Source organism: Anolis carolinensis, chromosome 2 (assembly GCF_035594765.1).
Source record: "Anolis carolinensis isolate JA03-04 chromosome 2, rAnoCar3.1.pri, whole genome shotgun sequence".
Taxonomy (NCBI): Eukaryota; Metazoa; Chordata; class Lepidosauria; order Squamata; family Dactyloidae; genus Anolis; species Anolis carolinensis.
In genome coordinates, this window is record NC_085842.1 from 324665622 (window position 1) to 324676382 (window position 10761).

Genomic DNA, 10761 nt, shown 5'->3' on the forward strand with positions numbered 1-10761 from the left:
ATCCTCCAGAGAAGGAGTCTCAAGTCTTCAAAGGCTTCCAATCTTCAAAGACTAAACAGACTCTCTATCAGGCATGGGCAAACTTGGGCCCGCTCTCCAGGTGTTTTGGACTTGAACTACCACAATTCCTAACAGCCTACCGGCTGTTAGGAATTGTGGTAGTTCAAGTCCAAAACACCTGGAGAGCGGGCCCAAGTTTGCCCATGCCAGGTCTAGAAGAAGACCCCACCCCAACCCCACAGAATGCAACGGACTCGAGCGCTTTCAAGCCAATACTTTTTAATGAGCCGGTTGATGATAATAATCACACGTTACAAAGAAGCAATATTGTAACAAAAGTCCCAAATGGGAAGTAATTGCAATGAAAGACAATGAACACTGTGTAACAAAACTTGAGACATTTTCCGTTCCTGGTTTGAAAGTATTATTTCCTGTTTAATTCTGCAACCCTTACTCTGAAAGGAGTTGTTCTAACTCCAGAAACTTTGTTTTTGTGGCAAAAACTATGTGCAATTGGTTGAGACTCAATGATAAGATATTCATTGCAAAACCAGTGCAAAATGCAAATTAGCAAGTAAAACAAGAGTGTGGATGGCCCTCTGTCGGGAGAGCTTTGATTGTGCCTTCCTTTATGGCGGAAGGGGGTTGGACTGGATGGCCTCTTGGCGTTGCTTCAAACTCTAGGACTCTATAATAGTTGAAACAATAATAATAATGGCGGGTTGCTGTGAGTTGTCCAGGCTGTCTGGTCATATTCCAGCAGCATTCTCTCCTGACGTTTCACCTGCATCTGTGGTTAATGGCATCTTCAGAAATCTGTTGGAAGGAAGGCAAGTGGAGTGTATGTATATATACTTGTGGAATAATGTCCAGGATGGGAGAATGAAGCCTTGTGTTTCTGAAGCAAGTATGAATGTTGCAATTAGCAAGCTTTATTAGCATTGCATACCCATGAAATTTTGCAAAGTCAATCCGTGAGGGTATCTGCATAGAAGTAGCAAGTGGAATGTATATATGTCTGTGGAATAATGTCCAGGGTGGGAGAATGAACCCTTGTGTGTCTGAAGCAAGTATGAATGTTGCAATTAGCAAGCTTGAGTAGCATTGAGTAGCCATAAAGTTTGCAAAGTCAATCAGTGAGGCTATCTGCATAGAAGTAGTAAGTGGAGTGTATATAGACCTGCAGAATGATGCCCAGGGTGGGAGAAATAACCCTTGTCTGTTTGAAACAAGTGTGAATGTTGCAATTAGCAAGCTTGAATAGCATTGAGTGGCCTCGCAGTTGCAAAGTCAATCAGTGAGGGTATTACATAGAGGTAGCCTGGCTGTTGTTTGCTGGAGGCACCCTTTGTTTAACTGGCACTTGATTGTTTGCTGTTTCTGTATGGATGACGTCCCACCCGCAAAGACAAAATTTTTGCTGTTTAATACATTTTCCCCATGTTTTTATGATGATAGAACCAATTAGGAAACAATGACAATGATAACTCAAGAACAAAAATTGTGTTAAACAGTGTTATAAAGGAAAAATTAGCTTTGGGTAAGAACATTGCAGGGTCCTGAAGATGGAGGCTTCCAGTCAAAGGAGGGTCTGGGTCTCTCACTTGAGGCGCAGGAAGGTGTTCGTTCCGACCCTGTGGGAGAAGGGAGAAGGAAGATGAAGGGAGACGGACTTCAGGGAGACCCCTCCCCATCCAACCCCCTCTCCTGCCCCTTCCTCCCTGTTGTAGCTCAGCAAGTGGCAGAAGATTTTTTTTTGGACATTTCAGAGTATGAAGGTGTTGGGATTCATCCTGGACGACTCAAGTCTAAATGTAGTCAGATAGATGATAGAATTAGATTGAGGGAATCCTTTCCCCGTTTTCAAAGCATGCCTAGATAGGATTCACTATTGTTTCCTCCCTCATGTCCTGTTTAGGTCAACCCACCCCTTTGATGCTTTAGAAATGTGATCTCTCCTAGGGCTTTGACGTAACTTCCCCAATTTGGCCTTTGGAATGTTTATGGCCCTAGAGAAGAAGCAACCCACGAGGTTGGTCGCCATTCTTTTCCAGCTTCCTGCTTTGTTCCAGAGAGGACACACCTCTGTCCGCTCTACTAGCAAGATGTAGCTCTCTAGAGCTTTGTTATTTTAATCCGTCTATATGTATTAGAACAGGATAGATTAGCTAGTTAGGTCTGAACCTTTTCTATCCATCAATGGATTTCTTTTTACCTCAATAAATGCTTTTAAACTTTAAAGCTAACTTTGCATCCCTTTGCCTTCCTGATGACAAAGAGGCCTCCTGAAACTCACACTGCACGTAAGTCTCACTGCTGCAATTTTTACTCTGCTATTTTATAATAATAATAATAATAATAATAATAATAATAATAATAATAATAACTTTATTTTTATACCCCGCCCCATCTCCCCGGAGGGACTCGGAGCGGCTTACATGGGGCCATGCCCGACATAAAAATACAATAACAGCAATAAAACAATAAAAACAATTTTTCACATCGATAAGATCAGTAAAACAGTCTTAAAAATCAATATACTGCATAAAATATTAAAAACGGAAGGCTAAAACAGATCTGGGAATTAATGGGAATTTACCTCATAAAGAGGGTGATTAGAGCTTAACGGCTCGTCCATTCCCAACAGAAGGTTCAAGGTGAGGAGTTTGTCAGTGTTAGGAGAGAATTGCAGGCAGGGGAGGCCAATGTTTTGGGTTCTTGTGATTGTTCCCAGGCAATCAGGGAAAGTGAAAGAAGGGAAAGGTCAGTTTCTCTTGAGGAACAGCCTTTCGCCATGAGGAGTTTTTATTTTTATTCAGACAGGCTTTTAAAGATGAAGTTTTTTTAAACTTTGATTTTGTTTTAATAGTTTTTAACTGGGAATTCTTTTAATACTGTTTATATTTATTTCTGCTTCGATGTTCACATAGTGTTATGGCTCAGCAAGTGGCGGAGGATTTTTCTGACATGTCGGAGGGTTTGATGGGTTTCAAAGAGATGATGAGTCTGTCAGTGCTGGAAGAGAATGGCAGACACTTGGGGATGATGCTTGGAATTCCCGTTATTGTTCCTAAGCAGGCAGGGAAAGTGAAACCCGTTCTCTTGGGAAATGGCCTTTGGACGATGGGGAGTTTTCCCAAGAAACCAGATTAGACTTGAGAACAGAAGGAGTGGAAAATAGACTAATTAGAGTTAGGCACTCTGAGAGAATCCTTGATAAGGCCTTGAGGACCAGGTGTGCTCGGCATGATCTCATGGCTACTTGGATGGGATTAAATTAAGTGTGGTTGGCTTCATGCCTCTCAGAGGAGACAACGTTGCCATATTCTGTTCTCAAGTTCATGATCCAAGTCTTCTCAAGTTTCCAGTTCTGGTCCATGCCTTTGTTTCCTTGAAGGGTCTGCCTTGGAAAAGTTCCTGTTTTCTTGTTCATGGGCTTATGTTTGAAGTACAGTAGAGTCTCACTTATCCAACACTCGCTTATCCAACGTTCTGGATTATCCAATGCATTTTTGTAGTCAATGTTTTCAATATATCATGATATTTTGGTGCTAAATTCGTAAATACAGTAATTACTACATAGCATTGCTGCGTATTGAACTACTTTTTCTGTCAGATTTGTTGTATAACATGATGTTTTGATGCTTAATTTGTAAAATCATAACCTAATTTGATGTTTAATAGGCTTTTCCTTAATCCCTCCTTATTATCCAACATATTTGCTTATCCAACGTTCTGCCGGCCCGTTTATGTTGGATAAGTGAGACTCTACTGTACCGCTGTGGATTGTGGCTCTCTTGGCTTTATCTACTTTGTCTACTCTGGTATGGTGATGGGTGAAAAGGTGTTTTCAGTGCTATAGTGCAACCCCCCTCCCATTCCCCCCATGATTCCCCTTTCCTCACCGGGTGGCCTTCCAGTCCTCGGAGTGGGAGGGGACGGTCTCCCGCAGGAGCCAGGTGGTCTCCAGGGTCTCCTCGCCGCTCTCCGACACGAAGCACTGCCCCACAAAGACCGTCATCGAGTCTACAGCACCAAAAAGAAAGGGGTTGTCATGATCTCCAATCTTTGACATCTCCGATCGGCTGACAAAGAACAGATGCCAGTCATAAAACGGGCCAGCCATAAAACCTCAATTACCCTCTGGTATGTGAGAGCCCCTATATAAATGGGCCAAAGAGAAGGTTCTGGTATTCTGTACAATAAAACCTGTTGGAATCTACCAGCGTGTGTCTTGGTGCTTTTTCTGGTGGAAGACTGACCCACAGCACAACTGGGAGAAGAGATCCCGACAGGGGTGGAATTCTAGAGCTGGAAGGGGTACCCAGAGGCCATCCAAACCAACCTTCCTTCTGCCAGGCACCATTACACTGGCCTACTTTAGCTGCGGCATCACTCTGACGGCTTATTTTCACCAACCTGGACACAGAATATTATTTGAGAACATGGAGATGCTGGACCACCTGGACAAGCATCATGTCAGACTATACAGAGAAGACACTGAAATCCACAAGAAGCACGTGGACAATTTCAAAAGAATCAAGACAGTAAATGAAAAAGACACTTCAGAAACAGGGAACTCCAGACAGCAAGCAATCAAGTGCCAGTTAAAACCTCCCAAACAGAGGGTGCCTCCAGGCAACAGAGGCCAGGCTACCTCTATGCAGATACCCTAACTGATTGACTTTGCAGCTTCATGGCCAACCAATACTATTCAATCTTGCTAACTGCAACATTCACACTTTTTTCCAAGAGACAAGAGTTCTTTCCACACACACACACCACTTGCTTCACTGCTAACAGACCTTTAGCCACAGATGCAGGCAAAACATCAGGAGAGAATGCTTCTGGAACATGGCCAGGCAACTCACAGCAATCTGGCTTATTTTTGATAGAATCCTAGAGTAGTTAGAAGAGACCCCCAAAGGCCATCCAGCCCAACCCTCCTTCTGTCGTGAAGGAAGGCACCATTGCATTGACTTTCCCCAATTCTTCTAATATTTGCTAACTTTAGGAATTTTTTGAAGTTTGGTCTCTTTTGTCGTAAGTCTATTGCTAACTTTAGGAATTTTTCAAAGTTTGGTCTCTTTTGTCGTAAGTCTATTGCTAACTTTAGGAATTTTTCAAAGTTTGGTCTCTTTTGTCGTAAGTCTATTGCTAACTTTAGGAATTTTTTGAAGTTTAGTCTCTTTTGTCGTAAGTCTATTGCTAACTTTAGGAATTTTTCGAAGTTTGGTCTCTTTTGTCGTAAGTCTATTGCTAACTTTAGGAATTTTTTGAAGTTTTGTCTCTTTTGTTGTAAGTCTATTGCTAACTTTAGGAATTTTTTGAAGTTTTGTCTCTTTTGTCGTAAGTCTATTGCTAACTTTAGGAATTTTTTGAAGTTTTGTCTCTTTTGTTGTAAGTCTATTGCTAACTTTAGGAATTTTTCAAAGTTTGGTCTCTTTTGTCGTAAGTCTATTGCTAACTTTAGGAATTTTTTGAAGTTTTGTCTCTTTTGTTGTAAGTCTATTGCTAACTTTAGGAATTTTTCGAAGTTTGGTCTCTTTTGTTGTAAGTCTATTGCTAACTTTAGGAATTTTTTGAAGTTTTGTCTCTTTTGTTGTAAGTCTATTGCTAACTTTAGGAATTTTTCAAAGTTTGGTCTCTTTTGTCGTAAGTCTATTGCTAACTTTAGGAATTTTTCGAAGTTTGGTCTCTTTTGTCGTAAGTCTATTGCTAACTTTAGGAATTTTTTGAAGTTTTGTCTCTTTTGTCGTAAGTCTATTGCTAACTTTAGGAATTTTTCAAAGTTTGGTCTCTTTTGTCGTAAGTCTATTGCTAACTTTAGGAATTTTTCGAAGTTTGGTCTCTTTTGTTGTAAGTCTATTGCTAACTTTAGGAATTTTTCGAAGTTTGGTCTCTTTTGTCGTAAGTCTATTGCTAACTTTAGGAATTTTTTGAAGTTTGGTCTCTTTTGTTGTAAATCTATTGCTAACTTTAGGAATTTTTTGAAGTTTTGTCTCTTTTGTCTTAAGTCTATACAAGTTTTCTGTGCATTCTCTCATTTCACGCTGGTGGCTCATTTTCCGCTTTGGATAGAATCCCAGAGCTGGAAGGGGCACCCAGAGGCCATCCAGACCAACCCTCTTCCTGACATAAAGGAAGGCACATTGCCCGGGTGTGTTACCATCCTGCTGGGAGGCTTCTCTCATGTCCCTACAAGCTAGAGCTGACACATGGGAGCTCACCCTATCTCAGACTCAAATTGGCAATCTTCTGGTCAACAGTCCAGCCGGCACAAGGGTTTAACCCACTGCGCCACTGCACTCCTTAGTACATGAATGGGAAGTGGTATAGATCTATATATATGACCTATCAGGGCATTAAGTGATTTATGTGATAGTAGCGTATACATTGGAAACGGCCTATCTGACCAATCAGGGTATTAAAGGGATGTACCTGAGAAGCTCCAGAGGACGGTGAAGCCGAAGGTGGGCTGTGCGCCCTGGCGCTGGGCACCGGTCAGTCCGGAGGTGCGGATGGGGTTCTGCGAGGCCGTCACGCCGGTCAAGTAGGAGCCCGAGAAGCGGCCCTCCCCGTCCAGAGCCGAGATGGACATCCGAGAGCCCAGCTCGTTCACCCAGGTGCCCTCCAGGTGGCACTGGAACACAGTTGGGGGGGGGGGGGTTAGGTTATTAGAATCATAGTTAGAAGGGGTCCCCAAAGGCCATCCAGCCCAACCCCAATGGAAATCCGATCTAGCCTTTGTTTAATGACATCCCAAAAGAGAGACTCTGCCACCAGCCAGACGGTTAATAGACCCATAGAATCCTAGTGCTGGAAGTGACCCCAAGAGAGCATCCAGTCCAGCCCCTCCCGACAGAGGGCCATCCAGCCTCTGCTTAGACTGGCACAGATTTAGGCTCCACCGGAGTCCAAGATAGTCAGTATTCCACTAGGTATGGAAGGGACCCCCAAAGGTCATTCAGTCTCCTTCCTCCATGAAGGAAGACGCAGATCCCTCCCAACAGATGGCCTTCCAGCCTCTGCTTAAAACATTTCTGAGAAAGAGGCTCCACCAGATTCCCGGGCAGTCTATATCCCTCCCTCCCTCCCTCCCTCCCTCCCTCCCTCCCTCCCTCCCTCCCTCCCTCCCTCCCTTCCTTCCTTCTGTTCTTTCAGGCAGGAAGACCCTACCCAACCCCTCCCGACAGATAGTTATCCAGCCTCTGCTTAGACTCCTTCAGAGAAGGGGGCTCCACCGGACTCAGAGTCTATATTTCGTGAGAAATGGAAGGGAGTAGGTTCCAGCAAAGGGCATCCAGTCCAACCCCCTCCCCCCCTTTTATGTCATGCAGGAAGACCCCACCCAAACCCTCCCGACAGATGGCCATCCAGCCTCTGCTTGGACATTTTCAGAGAAGGAGGCTCCACCAGACTCCGAGATAGTTTATGTCCCACTAGAGTTGGAAGGGACCCCCAAAGGGCATTCAGTACAACCTCTTTCTTCCTTTCCTGTCCCTTTCCTTTCTTTCTGGCAAGAAGACCCTACCAACCCCTCCCGACAGATGGCCATCCAGCCTCTGCTTAGACTCCTTCAGAGAAGGAGGCTCCACCGGACACCAAGATAGTATATATCCCACAGAGTTGGAAGGGATCTCCAAAGGGCATCCAATCCAACCCCTTTCCTTCTGCCATGCAGGAAGACCTCACCCAATCCCTCCCGACAGATGGCCATCCGGTCTCTGCTTAGACTTCTTCAGAGAAGGTGGCTCCACCGGACACCATGATAGTCTATAACTCACAGAGTTGGAAGGGACCTCCAAAGGGCATCCAGTCCAACCTCTCTCTCTCTCTCTCTCTCTCTCTCTCTCTCTCTTTCTTTCTTTCCTTATATCATGCAGGAAGACCTCACCCAATCCCTCCCGACAGATGGCCATCCAGCCTCTGCTTAGACTCCTTCAGAGAAGGTGGCTCCACCGGACACCATGATAGTCTATAACTCACAGAGTTGGAAGGGACCTCCAAAGGGCATCCAGTCCAACCTCTCTCTCTCTCTCTCTCTCTCTCTCTCTCTCTCTCTCTTTCTTTCTTTCTTTCCTTATATCATGCAGGAAGACCCCACCCAACCCCTCCCGACAGATGGCCATCCAGCCTCTGCTTGGACATTTTCAGAGAAGGAGGCTCCACCAGACTCCGAGATAGTTTATGTCCCACAGAGTTGGAAGGGACCCCCAAAGGGCATTCAGTACAACCTCTTTCTTCCTTTCCTGTCCCTTTCCTTTCTTTCTGGCAAGAAGACCCTACCAACCCCTCCCGACAGATGGCCATCCAGCCTCTGCTTAGACTCCTTCAGAGAAGGAGGCTCCACCGGACACCAAGATAGTATATATCCCACAGAGTTGGAAGGGATCTCCAAAGGGCATCCAATCCAACCCCTTTCCTTCTGTCATGCAGGAAGACCTCACCCAATCCCTCCCGACAGATGGCCATCCGGTCTCTGCTTAGACTTCTTCAGAGAAGGTGGCTCCACCGGACACCATGATAGTCTATAACTCACAGAGTTGGAAGGGACCTCCAAAGGGCATCCAGTCCAACCTCTCTCTCTCTCTCTCTCTCTCTCTCTCTCTCTCTTTCTTTCTTTCCTTATATCATGCAGGAAGACCTCACCCAATCCCTCCCGACAGATGGCCATCCAGCCTCTGCTTAGACTCCTTCAGAGAAGGTGGCTCCACCGGACACCATGATAGTCTATAACTCACAGAGTTGGAAGGGACCTCCAAAGGGCATCCAGTCCAACCTCTCTCTCTCTCTCTCTCTCTCTCTCTCTCTCTCTTTCTTTCTTTCCTTATATCATGCAGGAAGACCCCACCCAACCCCTCCCGACAGATGGCCATCCAACCTCTGCTTAGACTCCTTCAGAGAAGGTGGCTCCACCGGACCAGGAGATAGTCTGTATCCCACTAGAGTTGGAAGGAACCCCCAAAGGCCATCCAGTCCAACTTCCTTCCTTCCTTTCTTTCTGGCAAGAAGATCCCACCCAACCCCTCCCGACAGATGGCCATCCAGCCTCTGCTTAAAACCCTTCCGAGAAGGAGGCTCCCCTAGACTCTTGCATATAGTCTACATTCCAGGAGAGATGGATGGGACCCCCAAAGGGCATCCAGCCCAACTTCATTCATTCTTTCTTTCCTTATATCATGCAGGAAGACCTCACCCAATCCCTCCCGACAGATGGCCATCCGGTCTCTGCTTAGACTTCTTCAGAGAAGGTGGCTCCAAGATAGTCTATAACTCACAGAATTGGACGGGACCTCCAAAGGGCATCCAGTCCAACCTCTCTCTCTCTCTCTCTCTTTCTTTCTTTCCTTATATCATGCAGGAAGACCCCACCCAACCCCTCCCGACAGATGGCCATCCGGCCTCTGCTTAGAGACTCCTGCATAGTCTCCATTCTGGGAGAGATGGACGGGACCTCCAAAGGGCATCCAGTCCAACCTCTCTCTCTCTCTCTCTCTCTCTCTCTCTCTCTCTCTTTCTTTCTTTCCTTATATCATGCAGGAAGACCCCACCCAACCCCTCCCGACAGATGGCCATCCGGCCTCTGCTTAGAGACTCCTGCATAGTCTCCATTCTGGGAGAGATGGACGGGACCTCCAAAGGGCACCTATCCCGCCCGCCCATCCTCCGTCCCTTCGGAGCCCACCTTCCCGGGGGTCTTGGGGGCCTCTGTGGTGCGGGCTCGCCCCCCTCCGAGGAAGAGGCAGAGGCAGAGCAGAAGGCAGGCCGTGGGTGCCATCGCTTCGTTGGGAGAGGCTTCGCAGAGTGGGTCCCCGCCGGGCGCCGGGCGCGCTCTTTATAACCGGAGAAAGCGAGGGTTGCGCAAAGTGGGGGTGCCCCGGGGGTGGGGGGCCTGGCACCGGACCGGGCCTCTTTCTGGGAAGGAAGGCGGAAAGGCGGGGAGGGGGCCGGGGCGGGCCAGTCTTGCCCAACCTGCGCCTGGTCTCGGACACGCGGGGTTTGCCCAGAAATCGAAAGAATAACAACAACACGGGATTATGTCACAGGATGAGGTTTGTCCCTGGATTAGGAGAGCCGTGATTTCCTAATTGGGCCTCTCATCAAAAACACGGGGGAGGAAGTTTACTAAACTGGGCATTGAAAGGTTTCAAATGTTTGCTTTGGGGTTTCAGGTCATAGAACATACATGGGCCAACTCCTGCCCTCCAGGTGTTTTGGACTCCAACTCCCACCATTCCTAGCAGCCTACCTGCGGCAGCCCCCTCCTCCTCCTGCCCTTCTCCTGCTCCAGGTGTTTTGGACTCCAGGTCCCAGAATTCCTGGCCAGGGGGCAAGCTGGCAACAGGGGCTTCTGGGTGTCGGAGGCCCAAATATCTGGAGAGGGGCATTGCCATCCCCGAAGAGCGAAGAGCGCATGCTCAGCCCAAAAGAAGAAAAGGGACCAAAGAGCCACATTCACCCCAAAGGGTCTTGGAGGACCAAGCCTGGACTTCACCCAGAAAGGCTTGCGGAAGAAAGGCCCTCTGTCGGGGGTGCTTTGGTTGCATGACAGAAAAAGGGGGTTGGACTAGATGGCCTCTGGGTGGCCCTTCCACCTCTTCCAACTCTAGGAGTCTATGATTCTTTCCAAAGCTGAACAAAAAAAGGCCAATGCAAGGGTGCCTTCCTTCCTTCACAGCACGAGGAAGGTTGGACTGGATGGCCTCTGGGTGCCCCTAACAATACAAAGAAAGGATTCCCTGAAATGCACAGGCAAGA

At 46.8% G+C, this 10761-nt stretch overlaps 1 protein-coding gene across 1 annotated transcript; it reads right to left on the reverse strand.

The window, feature by feature from the left end:
• Positions 1–262: 262 nt before the first annotated feature.
• On the reverse strand, positions 263–9877 carry LOC103281349 (avidin). Its single transcript, XM_062972676.1, has 4 exons — positions 9689–9877; positions 6442–6643; positions 3906–4026; positions 263–1634 (listed from the first exon to the last, which is right to left on the reverse strand). The coding sequence occupies exons 1-4, from the start codon at positions 9779–9781 to the stop codon at positions 1601–1603; spliced, it is 450 nt and encodes a 149-aa protein (XP_062828746.1). The 5' UTR covers positions 9782–9877; the 3' UTR covers positions 263–1600.
• Positions 9878–10761: the final 884 nt, after the last annotated feature.

Excerpts from the sequence above, each read along its gene's own strand:
- LOC103281349 (XM_062972676.1), bottom strand. The coding sequence starts at position 9,781 with ATGGCACCCACGGCCTGCCTTCTGCTCTGCCTCTGCCTCTTCCTCGGA. Across the intron at positions 6,644-9,688 it reads CCCCCAAGACCCCCGGGAAG|TGCCACCTGGAGGGCACCTG; the intron begins GTGGGCTCCGAA and ends ACTGTGTTCCAG. Across the intron at positions 1,635-3,905 it reads GAGGACTGGAAGGCCACCCG|GGTCGGAACGAACACCTTCC; the intron begins GTGAGGAAAGGG and ends CTTCTCCCACAG.